General features: G+C 38.8%; 1 protein-coding gene and 1 long non-coding RNA gene across 4 annotated transcripts; one reads left to right on the top strand and one right to left on the bottom strand.

Annotated features, from left to right (window-relative positions):
• Positions 1 to 1,280: 1,280 nt before the first annotated feature.
• LOC141614109 (uncharacterized) lies at positions 1,281 to 2,333 on the top strand. The gene has a single exon (XM_074432863.1). It carries the CDS (start codon positions 1,281 to 1,283, stop codon positions 2,331 to 2,333), a length of 1,053 nt encoding a protein of 350 aa, XP_074288964.1.
• Positions 2,334 to 6,732: 4,399 nt separating this feature from the next.
• Positions 6,733 to 11,099, bottom strand: LOC141611942 (uncharacterized). Of its 3 annotated transcripts, none has more exons than XR_012528922.1 (7): positions 10,605 to 11,099; positions 10,407 to 10,460; positions 10,130 to 10,230; positions 9,068 to 9,178; positions 8,773 to 8,940; positions 7,041 to 8,494; positions 6,733 to 6,908 (listed from the first exon to the last, which is right to left on the bottom strand). It is a non-coding gene; the product is annotated as an uncharacterized LOC141611942 (long non-coding RNA). The 3 variants fall into 3 exon arrangements; XR_012528921.1 differs by having other exon boundaries at positions 7,041 to 7,168; positions 8,410 to 8,494; positions 10,407 to 11,087; XR_012528920.1 differs by having other exon boundaries at positions 10,407 to 11,099.
• Between the last annotated feature and the right edge of the window lie 2,993 nt (positions 11,100 to 14,092).

Below are 14,092 nucleotides of genomic sequence, written 5' to 3'. Positions count from 1 at the left end.
AGTGCTGCTTGTCAGAGGGCTAAAGCTCATGGTATTCAGATGATGGATGCAAATACTTCTTATTTCTTTGCAAAAATGGCTGTTAGAAGAAGTAGTTGTCATATTAGTAAGGTGAAGGATATGAATGGCAATGACTGCAGTACTCATGACACTATCTCTGATGCTTTCCTTGAGTATTATAGAAGTTTACTGGGTACTTCTACTGGCATTAAGGATATTGACCCTGCCATTATTCTGAGTGGGCAATGCTTAGGAGCTCAATCAGAGAGTCTGCTCCTTCAAGAGGTTTCTGAGTCTGAGATTCATGATGCTCTTTTTGCCATTGATATTAACAAGAGCCCTGGTCCAGATGGATTTTCATCTGGATTTTTCCGCCAATCTTGGGATATAATTAAGGTTGAATTCACTAAGGCAATTCTGGACTTTTTTCGAACTGGGAAACTGCTCAAGGAGATCAATTCAACCCTGATTACTTTGATTCCTAAGGGTGATAGCCCTAGTTCTGTTCTGGATTATAGGCCTATATCCTGTTGCTCAACTATTTACAAAACCATAAGTAAGATCCTTACTAATAGGCTTAAGAAAGTTATGCCTGATATTGTGGGGCTTGAACAAGCTGCTTTCGTGCAAGAGAGATCCATAGTAGATAATACCATGCTGGCTCATGAATTGGTTTCTGGTTATGGTAGACAGAATTCCTCCCCTAGATGTGTTATCAAAGTGGATATTCGTAAAGCTTTTGACTCGGTTCATTGGGATTTTTTGAAGACTATTCTGCCTTTGTTTGGATTGCCTCCTAAATTTTGCAATTGGATCATCACTTGTGTGACATCCCCCAAGTTCTCTCTTAATATTAATGGGTCTTCTGTGGGTTATTTTGCTGGGAAGAGGGGGCTAAGGCAGGGTGATCCCCTCTCCCCCTTGCTCTTTGTTCTCTGCATGGAGGTCTTATCTAGGATTCTCAGGAAGTTACCAGATCACAAGTAGTTTAGCTTTCATCCAAAATGCTGCAGGATAGGTCTTTCTCATCTTATTTTTGCAGATGACCTGCTTGTTTTCACAAGAGGTGATTACCCTTCTATCAAAGCTGTTGAAGCTAGTTTGCATCTTTTTCTTTGAAGTTTTGGTCGACTCCTAACCCCTCCAAAACCAACATCTATTTTGGGGGAGTGCACTCAGAGGTAAAGGAACTCATTCTTAGGGATACTAGTTATTTGGAGGGGACATTTCCCTTCAAGTATCTTGGTGTTCCCCTTCACTCATCCAGACTGACAAAGGACATGTATTTCTCTTTACTTGAAAAAATAAAGGCCAAGATTAATCATTGGGCTAATTGTAATCTTTCCTATGCTGGGAAGATTCAGCTCATCAACACTGTTGTATTTGGTATTGAGAGCTTTTGGTGTGCAAGTTTTTTGCTGCCTAAGGGGGTCATCCACGAGATAGACAAAATGTGTAGAAGATTTCTATGGGGATACCAGGGAGCACATAAACTGGTGTTCTTTGCGTGGCAAAAAGTTTATAGGAGCAGGGCACAAGGAGGGTTTGATATTAGAGAAATTCTGAGCTGGAACAAAACGTTGTTGCTGAGAATGTTTTGGAGGATTTCTACTGCATCCCCTTCCATCTGGGTGCAGTGGTGTCAACACTATCATCTACAGGGTTTGGACTGTTGGAGTGTGATGCCATCACAGTCCACTTCCACGGTTTGGAAAGCTATCTTTGCTGCACGAGATGAATTTGTTGGACAGACTGGTTCAATTGCAGCTGCTCACGCTTCACTGCAGGAATGGAGTAAGACTGGTAAGTTGCATTTGTATCAGGTATATGCGGTTTTCCATGGGAGACACTCTAATCTCCAATGGGCTAAACCTACTTTGGATGGTGTGGTTATGCCTAGGCATGCTATGCTTGTGAGAATGGCAGTGCAAAAGGGGCTGGCCACTACTGATAATTTGAATAGAAGAGGGTTGCATCTTGTCAATAGATGCTACCTATGTCTGGCTGCTGCTGAGGACCATCCACACTTGTTCTTCTCTTGTTCCTTTTCAAGGGCCGTGTATCAAACTATTCTGCTCTGGCTTGGGGTCACGAGGAGACCTTTGTGTTTGCATCAGGAGCTCCAAAAAGGTTGGCGGAAAAAGCGAGCTAGGTGTAGTTTGGCTGCCACGGTTTACTTTCTATGGCAGGAAAGGAATTGGCGCATCTTTAGAGGGGTTTCTCGCACTATTGAGCAAGTTGTCTATCAAATTAAATATTATGTTTCTATTCGATTGTATGCTAATATTAATAGTAGTATATTAGAGGAGGTACTAGAGCATATGACTAGTTAGAATGGTCACTTTGCTTTTCTAGTGGTTCTACTTTGTATGAAATTCTCTTTTTCTAATGAGAAGCTGATTTCTACAAAAAAAAAAAAAAATAGTACAGTTACATTGTTACTCTATTACCTTCACCCGATCAATCTTCACCTGCCTCACTGGTTGGTTTGTCATCATCCTGCCTTGATTCATCATCATCATCATTTTGATTTTCATCTGTGTCACAAGTAATTTAATATATATTACAATAGTTTTACTTTGATGTTTCTCTTAAAACTATATTACAGTAAGAAATGTGTTGTAACTCTGTTTCTTCAGTAATACCATTAGAGAAACAATATTACTCTATTACCTTCAGCAGATCCTTTATCATCTACCTCACTTATTAGGTTGTCATCACCCTTGCCTAATTCATCATTATCGGTCTCTTCATTGTCATCCGTGTCACAATTAATTGAATATTAATTAAATAAATTCTGAAAAGAAAATTGCATATTAGCTTCACTCTGTTGTTTCTGTTAAAACAATGTTACTGTAAAAAATGTGCTCTAACTCTGTTTGGTCAAGTAATATAACTACAGTAACAATATTACTCTATTATCTTCAGCAAATCCTTTATCAACCGCCTCACTGGTTGGGCTTTCATCACCTTGTTCTGATGCATCTTCATCAACATCCTTCTCATCTGTATAACAAGTAATTGACTATTACTAAATTTGTATTAAGGGAAAACAAAAAGGCAGAATAGTTTTACTGTGATGTTTTTGTTAAAAATTAGGTTATAGTGACACTGGTTCTGTAACAGTGTTATTCTACTACCTTCACCAGATGCATCTTCATCTGTATCATCCTTTTCGTATGCATTAGAAATTAAAAAGTTACTAATTTTTTTTTTTTAAAAATAAAAACTTCTTAATTGTTTCATTCTGATATCTGTTAAAAATATGTTACCGTAACACCGGTCTCGTTAAACTAGAACTACAAGATATAATTAGAACAATAACAATGTTACTATATCAGCTTCACCAGATTGCTCTTCATCATCTTCGTCAATTTCATCTTTGTTCTAGTCTTCATCATCTTTAATATCCTCCTCTTCATCCTTTTCATTGACCCCCTCTTCATCTGAATTTTCTTTATCGTCATCTTTTTCAATGGCACCCTCCCGATACCTCTCTTTTTCACTGCCACCCTCTTCATCGTTGTCATCATCATCCCCGTCCTCATCATCGGTCTCCTTGTCAGCCTCCTCCTCATCATCTTCATCATCCTCTTGATCATATTCCTCACTTAACTCCTTCAAAACATCCTTTACAACGTATTCTGATTTCTCCAGATCAGTTGTCCTTTGAGTTTTCTCTGTTGGGCACGGTTTCATTTTTTTTACTCAATTTTGAGCTCTTAAATGATGGGAAGTCATTTGCCATTCTCTTCAGCGATTCAGCCTTTCACACCATGTCTTTCGTATATCTACGGTAATCAGGCTTAAGGGGTCATTTTACTTTCTTCTTCGATCCGAAAACTTCCAATCGGTGAAGAATGGAAGGGTGAACTAGGTCTGAATCCCTCTTAAGCTGCAACAACATCAGGTGTGTTCCCAAAGTAAATAAACAACACAAAAAGAAATAAATTAGATATCAGATTCAACATCGGTAACAATTGCAGAGAATTAAATTTATAAAAAACAACTCACATCAACAACTTTTTCCTTCAACTAGGCATCTGTTTTAATGCCAGCAAGCTTCTCCATCAATATGAAATCCCTCCCCTTACCATCCTTATGACAAACAACCTCCTTATCCTCAGACTCATCAACTTCTGCATATACCATTTTACGGAAACATATAAAAAAAGTTAAAAACGTTACAGTAAAGCTGTTACAGTAACATTGTTACTCTAATATAGCTGAGTAACATTGTTATAGTAACAAAGACTGTTTGACAGTTGAAAAAAAAAAGCTATTTTAACTTCAAAGGGCACTCCAATGCTTTGACAAATAGGGTAGTCTGTTTCTGTCATCTCACCACCCCCTAGATAACATAGCTTTGCCTCCATCCTTGACTCTCTTGGATAGTTTATTATCTGATCAATGTTTGATCAGAGGTAACTCAGAAGGTTGTACCTCCTTGTTGAATTCAAATCGATGAATGTATCCCAAAATGAGCACTACAATACACCCACAGAGACACTTCATGGCTCCCGTCTTCAACCCCTTGATACCTTCAACCATCTTTTCAAAGACATACTTTGACCAATTATAATGTTTGATTTTATTCACATCGTCCACCGCCTTCAAAAGCTTGAAATTAATCAACTGAATATTTTGCCGTCGGCGCTAAAAATGTGGACAGTGCACAGAGAACAAACACTTGCTTGAACTGATCTCCACACGCACCCTTATTATTCTTAAACCAATCTGACACCAGATTCAGGTTTATGTTCTGACTACCCGAGATGTTGAACTTCCTTCTCCATTTCTGTTTTAACATAGTATCCTCATCCTCTGATGCGCGACCAGTCGCGGTCAGCTCTACATCATTACCATCCATCGGCAGTAAAAACATGTCATGCACATCAAAGTTTGACAGCACAAACTCGTCTATATCAGACACTTTGACCTTGAAACTGTTATGATCAAATGCCTCGACAAGCAGGTTTGTTAGCCCAGAAGGAACTACTGTTATCTTCATGTTCAGTAGTCCTCCAAAGCCATTTTCTCTAATGGTACTCCTTTGTTGTGCAGAAAACTTGCTAATAACATCGACCAATGACTGGGCCTTGCATTTATTTGCGTATTTATCCGGCCTGTCACGAACAAGTCAACATTAGCACCACTGCTTAAAGAGAGTGACAATGTTTATGTAAACAAATAGCAGTACGAAATTCAAAGTATTAACGTTACAGTAACAATTATACAGTAAACGTGTTACTGTAACACTGTTACATTAAATATCATTGTTTGCCAAATAGAAAAATACATACTTTTTGGACATATATTCTTCTTCAGACTTCATGACCATCTTTGCTTGTGTGGACATGGCCCACCTGCAAGCCCACTTCGATCTGTGGACATACATCGGTCTTTTTGAAAGCCACGCTCGGCGGTGTAAAAATGCTTTCGACCGGATCGCTTTAGATCGGTCGATTTCGTCTCGGTAAAGGTCTCGAAACGATTAGAGATGTTCGGAGTCGCCACCAAGCATTTGTGGGATGCCTGGAACCCGTTCGAAATCCACTTTATACCTCGGTCAAATCGAAGCACAAAGCAGCGTTTGACATAGGTACTAAAGATCAGGAAATCGTCCCTCTTTAGCATCCTATCTCTAGAATGACTCTCGTACGCCCTGGATAAGGTCGTCCACTATTCAAAGTTTTTGAGTAAGAGGTGAAGGTACGTATTGGGAAGCCCTTTAATCAAACACCCAATCCCGCCCGCGTTAGCGGCCTCTACTGATCGATCTTGGTTGGTTGAATGCAAAAGTTGATAAAACGGTTTAAATGCATGAATGCGCATCCAATAATTTAAACCTAACATGTGAGAGCTTTCTAAGTCGGTTGATTTAATCCAAGTATCAAGTATAAGATGTCGAGTTGGATTAATGATTGATTTGCATGCAAGACGGAAATTAAACATCCATTTACCGTATTAGGTTTAGGGTGCATAACATGATCCATTTGTCTTAGTAAGGCATTTTGCAAATATAATTTTGAATAATCGAATAGTCATCTGATCCGTCCTATATCCGGGTTAACCGGAGTCGGGATCGTCCTAGACTAATGCTGGAAAGGAACAGGCCCTGTACCAGACGGCTATATGAGGCGCGAGCCAGCCGCACTAGTAGAAAAAACCCCTACGGTTGCGGTTAAAAATGACCTTTTATGGCGGTTTTTAAAGGTTTTGGGTGCGTCGTTTATCACGGGGTCGTATATACTTTTGCGGCGGTTGTACAACCGCCACTATAGCTCGCCTACGGTGGCGGTTATTAAACAAAACCGCCATTATAGACTTATATAAAACGACAGTTGTTAGACAAGAACCGCCACTTTAACTTATCTATAGTGGTGGTTATTGTTTGAAAACCGCCACCATAGGTATTTCAATAATATCATTGCACCACTACATGTTCTCTTAACATCGGTTGTAGATACAGAACCATCGCGAAAGGTTAGTATAACGTCGGTTGTTGTTAAAGAACCGCCACTAAAGGTAATTATAATGTCGGTTGTGGGTGAAGAACCGCCATTAAAGGTGAACTAATAGTGGTGCTTCATACTTAACAACCGCCACCCTAGATAGAAATTTTTTTAAAAAAAAATTATTTGATATCGAAATTTCGGTAGCAATGTCCTATAGCTTTGACGAGCCAAATAGCAAAATAAACAAACAATACATACAAAACAATGTCAATCAACGAACTTTCATATCATCCGAACAATAATGTCGATGTTCAAAATTATAAATCCAAGTGTATAAATAATCACATACACGTCTTAATTAATAAACTAATCAGCATTTCACGTTCTCTAAACATATAATAGCCCACACCTCTTTAACATCTTTCATCTCGTCAATTAACATTGTTGAATCTGCAATAATACATTTATCAAACCAATAATTAGAAAACAACCTAAACATTATTAAAATCAACATATACAGAGTATACATTTAGCAAACCAATAGTTAGAAAAACAACCTAAACATTATTAAAATCAACATACCTCCATTTCTTTGTTTCGTATACATAGTAGCGATCTTCATGTCAATCAAGCAATGATCGCTTCGCCGTTACAAAGACGCTCAAGATTCTACACCAAGGCCACAACCATCCTACCATCTACTCACTTGGCTGCCATTTCAACAAAACCTATCTTAATTGCCTTCTTTACAAGATTAGACTTATCAAGCCACAATGAATTTCATTTAGAAAACTATGAATAACTTCCCTTCTCAGGTACTCTATAATACTCCTAGATAACTATAGATAACTACCGACAGTGACCTATCTTCTCATGTACTGTAGTATATATATGTACAAAGTGTTCTTTTGTAATGTAAGAAACCAAAATGTATATTATACCAGGAAGGAGCCGGTTTTCAGCCTTGCAATTTTTAATATCAATTAAAAAATACTAAACATTGAAGTGAGTTGTAACTTTCATAGCACCTACTATAACATATGCAAGGTACTACGACTGCTACAGTAGTAGTACTTCACACCTGTACATAGTAGTAATTTTTTTTAAAACAATGTACATAACCTAGAAGTCATTCATTGTACTCCCTCCGTTTCGATCATTTGTTATCTATTGTATTAGCAAAAAGACCAAGAAAATGCAATTGGATGTCTAACAAAGTAACAATAATATTATTATTTGATCCACTTGATTTTACATATAAAACTTACAAAAAGTAGAAATAGATAACAATTCACTGATACACCCAAAAATAAAAATAGATAACAAATGACCGGGACAAAGGGAGTAATTGTCAAGGTCATCTATGGTGTACACAGTAGTACATATGCATGAAGAAACAAAATTAAATTACAAGAAAGAAGCATAGCAATTGTCAAGGTCATCTATGGTGTACACAGTAGTAATTGTCTCATTTATTTATTTTTTAATCGTAGCAAAACAAATGATTGGGGCAAAGGGAGTACATGAAATCAAAGATGAAAGCTTAATGATTCAAAAGATAATAACCAGATTCTTGAAACTTTCGAGCAGCATCACTAAAGCATTCCAAATGAACCACCGAAGTGTTGGTTAGCTAACGCATCAAATAAAAATGAGCATAAATAAAAAGAAATTTTTTTGAAGTAATTAGATGGCATTATGTAAACCTGGGAAGTCTGAGAGAAGCAAAAAGAGAAGTATAACTGTCAGCAATGGCAATGGGAAACTCAGTGTAACATCATTTATGTTGCCCTGTAAACTAAGCTGCAGAAGATGAAGTATGTACAAAAGAGTGCTATCTAAATCATACACAAATAAATCAGCCACAGAAGAAAATATTAGAACAGTGGCAGGGAGGCAAAAGACGGTAGAAGCAGCTTACAAATTGACTAGAGTAAGTGAGCATATTTACCTTTCGACAACTCCAAAGCCAGATCAGGAGCATAAGCTAGAAAGATCACAACCAAAACAGCAGCAGTGACACAGGAACTGGATATCTGAAAGCGAACCATAGTAAATCCCCAATTCATGATAATATTAAAAACAATCACTAAAAAATATCTGGCTAGCTTTAATAGGATAAATCAGGCCAAACAACAACACCCTAACATGCTTGCCCACCGCCTTCACTTTGACTTGTGATTTGTAAGCTATTTCTAATCCATACAGCTCATCCTACTGAACATTCTTGAACACCGCAAACAAAGGTAAAAGACAGCACACAAAGAGATAAAAGACAAACTTTTATATTTTACAGGTCAAACCAAAGTTATACCTTAGTTTGTTCTGCCTCTCCCGTGCCTAATCCTTCATTAACCTCACAAAGCAATCTACATATCAGACCCTTGTCGCAAGAGTCAATTTTGCATCTTCTCGAAAATGGAGATACAGCCTCCTGTGGACATCGTATATTGGCTATATACTTGACTATGCTCAACCATACCTATTAAAGTAAACATCCAATTTCCTTATAACATTAAATCAGCGTTAAACTTAATCGATAATGAAAACATAACCATGAATAACTTTTTTAAGATAGAAGAAGTGGTAGTTGCACTCAAAAGTAAAACCTGGAGGTATATGTTTGAAGCTTTTAACTTCACTTATCTTGCATGTTGGAGCTCCACATTTAACAAACATTGTATAGTGTTGCTAATCTGAATCCTCAAATAATTGATTACCTATTTAATAACACCAGAGGAAAGCAACTAAGCATTCAAAATAGAATTCAAAATAGAATCTTCGGTCAGACACCCAATTCAACATTATGGACTTTATAATGCAAACAAACATGGATAAATACTGTAGGCAAGAAGAACAATGCTGACATATGAGCCAACTCACACACGCAAAGACACAAGTCAAAATAGACAAGAGAAAGTACCATTGGCGGATCTTGAAACAAAAACGATGGAGATGAAATTGGAACACCTAATCTCGTGTGTGAGATAAGTAAACTAAGTCATCGTGAGACGGTCTTATACTGTGAGATTCTTAATTGTGATACGGTCTTATAGTGTGATACGGTTCATTTTTATAAGAAAATTATCCAACCCCCAAACAGTATTAGACCGTCTTACTCTATAATTTGTGATAATTATAACACTCTTGATGCCACAATTTAACCCTTTTTCCTCATCTTATTTCTTTTCTGTGTCAAAATTATCTCACATGGCTTCACAGTTTTTCATGGTTGTATTTGACTATGTCTCTCATATTACCATGGCAACTAAAAAATTTAATAGAACTCTCTAACTTTTCGACGAACCCACTGCTATCAGAATCATCGTAAAATAACTTATATCCACCACTCACAATCATGATTAATAAGTAGTTAAGAGTAATTCATTTGCACATGATTCAATTCTGCACACCAGAACGTTTCAGGTACTCCGTGTTAGGCCATAACGTAGTCCAGAAAGAAAAAAATTACCTTATCAAATCATAAATGCAAAAGCCAAATAAAAAAAAGGAATAAAGTTAGCAACTAGCAAATTGAAACTATAATGCAAAACGTGAAAAACAACCAAACTACAACAATCAAATAACGGCATACTAGCAAAACTGTAAGCCTGTTGTGCAAACCGAAATAGAGGAGATGTACTATAATTTATTTATCGACAAAGGCATACCTTCAATGTTGTTGATGGCAAGTTCAAGGGCAGATGGAACATGACCCACTAATTCGACGAAAAGAGGGCGTGAGTGGTTCTTTATCAGCAGATGAGAAACCCTGACATTCAAAAACAGATATGTCAAAACAGGAAGTGAGTAATCAAACTCATAAACCTAGATGTATCTGAAAGAAATTGAACGTGTATTTATAGTACTCAAAACTAGAGATGGAGTTAAGCTGTCTGGAGGGATGGACTACAATCAACTGAAATAGGCCAAATAATATGAATGAACCTCATTTCACAAGATGGACTGCAATCAACCAAATTGATCCGATATTCTCCAATTCTACAAAAGCACATCAAAAGATTGAAAACTTAAATATTACCCCAATTAATTGATAAAAAAGGGCCAGTGTGATATTATAATTCGTAAAGCCAGATGTTGGCAGCAAATAGACCAAAAAACATAGAATTCATATAATGCCCTTACCAATTGATTTTTGCAAGTAATAGAAAAGCCATAGAAAATCCCTAAAATGAAATGGGTAATATGTAATATTGAGCAGAAATTATTGACTATTGAATCCCAGAAAGTCCCTCAATAATCGATCGAAATTCGCCCCATTTTTCTTATATATCGAACTGTAATTCTGTGCAATTGAATTATCGACGATTGGTTAGGATATATAGTTTAGGGGTGTTGTTCGTGCTTTAGCCGAAAGTAGAAGAAGAAAGCGACTGGCGAGGCAATCCTCGGAAAACCCTAAATCCCCAAATTAATTTGGGGGATTTGCTTTGGGGTGGTGAGTGATAAGATTGGTGGTCGGCGTTGGTGATTAGAAGGAGTTGACTGTGGTTGCCGTCGGTAATGATGATGGAGGATTGGAGGGAGTGTGGATGTTTGATGCGTTATGCGCTTATGGTTTAGGAAGATGAAGAAGGAATGTGATTATTAATTACGTAAATCAAAGGGTTTTTGATTATTTTTAATGTCCTTGTAATTACAATTTACAACCGCCACAAACACGTAAGGTGGCGGTTTTTTATTAAAAAACTTTGTTACTCATTGTTACTTTTAACATCATTAATAACGGCGGTTATAAATACAACTGCCACAAAGGACTTATAGTGGCGTTTCATATTAAAAACCGCCATAAAAAATTTAAATTACCACGTCGGTTCTTACTTAAACCGCCACAATAGACCTCCTATATACATAAAAATTGTGTTCCTGCCAATTTATTGGGTTTTTCGCGTCATTTCTGTTAGAACCGCCACGATAACCGCGTCGTGATAGGGGTTTTTTCTACTAGTGCCGGCGGTGTAAGGGGCCTCCCTCTGGTTTTGAAAATGAGAAATGGAGAGCCTGTTAAGGCGCGGGTTAGCCCACGGTTTATGTGCCGTGTTCTGACCTTTTAGAAAACGTTATAAAACGTGTTGAAAATGGGTATTTGAACCCGGTTTGATTTGAAGGGGTCGTTTAGACCGCATTTGTTGATTTGAAGAACTAGACTCGAATAATCATCATTATTTTGATAATATTCGGTGTCGGGTTCGATTTGACAAACTTGACATGAATAGTTTTGAAAGTGATTATGGACTAATTGTTTTAAGTCTATTTGAATGTTATTAGTCGATACTCATCATCGTACCCGGGTTAAAATCCGGCATGGTATGTATAACCAAGGATGACTTTGGGTTGGTGACTAATATGTTTGTTTGAAAATGTAAAGAAATGAAATAAAAGGCTTTAAAATACCTTTTAAATGTCATTAACCAAATATTATCACCGAAACACGGATTTAACCATCATGGTAAGAGGAACCAAGGGTGAAAAATGATTTATGGTTAAAACAAGTGAAATAAAATAAAAAGGGTTCGAAATACTTGAAATGGTGAAAACCGATTACAAATATGAAGGTGGATTAAAGGGAAATGACGAGAACAAACACGGTTGATCTCTGGTCTGAACACCCCATTTAGGCGCGGGTAAACCGGCGACCTAAGGGGCTTCTGCGTCAGACCAAAAATCAGTTTTGGCTCGTTTATTCCATGTTTTGGTTCATGTTATGCACGTTTTAGCATGTTATTGTCATGAAACAAATGAAAACATAATAAAAGAGGATTTTTACACTCTCATACTTACATGTTTGGTTATGGCGAGTGACCGACGTAAGTGTAACAACTCGTTTGATCGGAAAAAACTCGGTTTAAAACCGTTTTGATAAGTAAAAAGAGTGTTTTAAATGTTTAGTGATGGTGTAGTGGTCGAAATGGTCGGTCAAGTGATTTAATGCACGATGACGGTACCAAACAATGTGTAAGGCTCATATTTACGATCGGTAGGTCGTAAATACGCGTCGGGTTGTGACTTAAGAAGTCGAGTCGAGAATTTTAAGGGAAAAAAGAGGGGGCGGACACTCGCGTAAGTCTCAAATGGGTGGCATTTGAGGGGTATTTATAGGAGAATGAGTGGTTGTGTGAGTTTTGAGCGACGTGGCCACTTGGGCTGCTCAAAGAGGCGCGAGCCACGTCGCGGTTCTTCGAGTTGTGTTGTCATTTTCACAAGAAACGCAATCATGATTTGTTCTATCCTAGGTTTTGTAGTCACATGTTTGGTACTTGACCAACATGAATCCGGGAAAACTTAAGGTAGAAGGTTTGAAATGTTTTGTTTTTGGTGGTTGACTCGGTTTGACTCGTTGTTGGAGTCGGGATTTGAATTTTTGAGTCGGTTTTTGGTCCGGTGTCGGTTTTGACTCTAGTTAGTGTCATTGCGACCCCGTCGTCGTGCATTAAACACTCCAGGTATTTTTGAAATGTTTTGAAATATTTTATTTTCGAAATCGTTTTTATGTTTTCCGACGTAAAGTTGTACACAAACTGTCGATCAAACGCCGCGATTCCAAAGCATGTTGTAGTCCGATAATCATCGGGTGTTTGTTGGAGTCTCCGCAGATACCGGGTATCTACACAGCCCCCACTTTGACTGAGGCTTGGACAGGGCGAAAGTCAAAGTAGAGCCCCCAGGTCAATCGAAGATTACAACCTGGAGACCCAAGCGACGTCGAGGCGGCGCGAAAGGATTCGGGCCAAGGACCTGCCGTCGGGAAGGGCGACGCCAAGGCGATTCGAGGGTACGAGCCAAGGACCTGTCGTTGGGAACAGTTTAGAGTCTGTCGACTGTCCGTGCGGGTCGTTTAAAGTCCGTTAGACTACGTACAAAGGCTCGCCAGCCATAAGAAGGAGTCATACCTGAGGCATCTTCGGATATGTCTTCGCATGTTTGCGGATAAAGGCTCGCCAGCTGTGACAAGGAAATGTACCCGAGGCATCTTCGGGATCTCTCCTTGAATGTTTGCGGACAAAGGCTCGCCAGCCATGGTAAGGAAATGTACCCGAGGCATCTTCGGGATCTGCCCTTGAAAGGTTGCGGATAAAGGCTCGCCAACCATGGTAAGGGAATGTACCCGAGGCATCTTCGGGATCTGCTCTTGAAAGGTTGCGGACAAAGGCTCGCCAGCCATGGTAAGGAAATGTACCCGAGGCATCTTCGGGATCTGTCCTTGAATGGTTGCGGACAAAGGCTCGCCAGCCACTGGTAAGGAAATGTACCCGACGCATCTTCGGGATCTGTCCTTGATAGAATTGCGGACAAAGGCTCGCCAGCCAATGGTAAGGAAATGTACCCAAGGCATCTTCGGGATCTGTCCTTGAAAGGGCTGCGGACAAAGGCTCGCCAGCCACGACAAGGAAATGTACCCGAGGCATCTTCGGGATCTGCCCTTGAAAGGTTGCGAACAAAGGCTCGCCAGCCACTGGTAAGGAAATGTACCCGAGGCATCTTCGGGATCTGTCCTTGATAGGGTTGTGGACAAAGGCTCGCCACCTATTGGTAAGGAAATGTACCCGAGGCATCTTCGGGATCTGTCCTTGAAAGGGTTACGGACAAAGGCTCCCCAGCCAATGGTACAGTCG

Source organism: Silene latifolia, chromosome 11 (assembly GCF_048544455.1).
Source record: "Silene latifolia isolate original U9 population chromosome 11, ASM4854445v1, whole genome shotgun sequence".
Classification (NCBI taxonomy): domain Eukaryota; kingdom Viridiplantae; phylum Streptophyta; class Magnoliopsida; order Caryophyllales; family Caryophyllaceae; genus Silene; species Silene latifolia.
The sequence above is the reverse complement of the archived record's forward strand: the minus strand, read 5'-3'. Positions and strand labels throughout refer to the sequence as shown.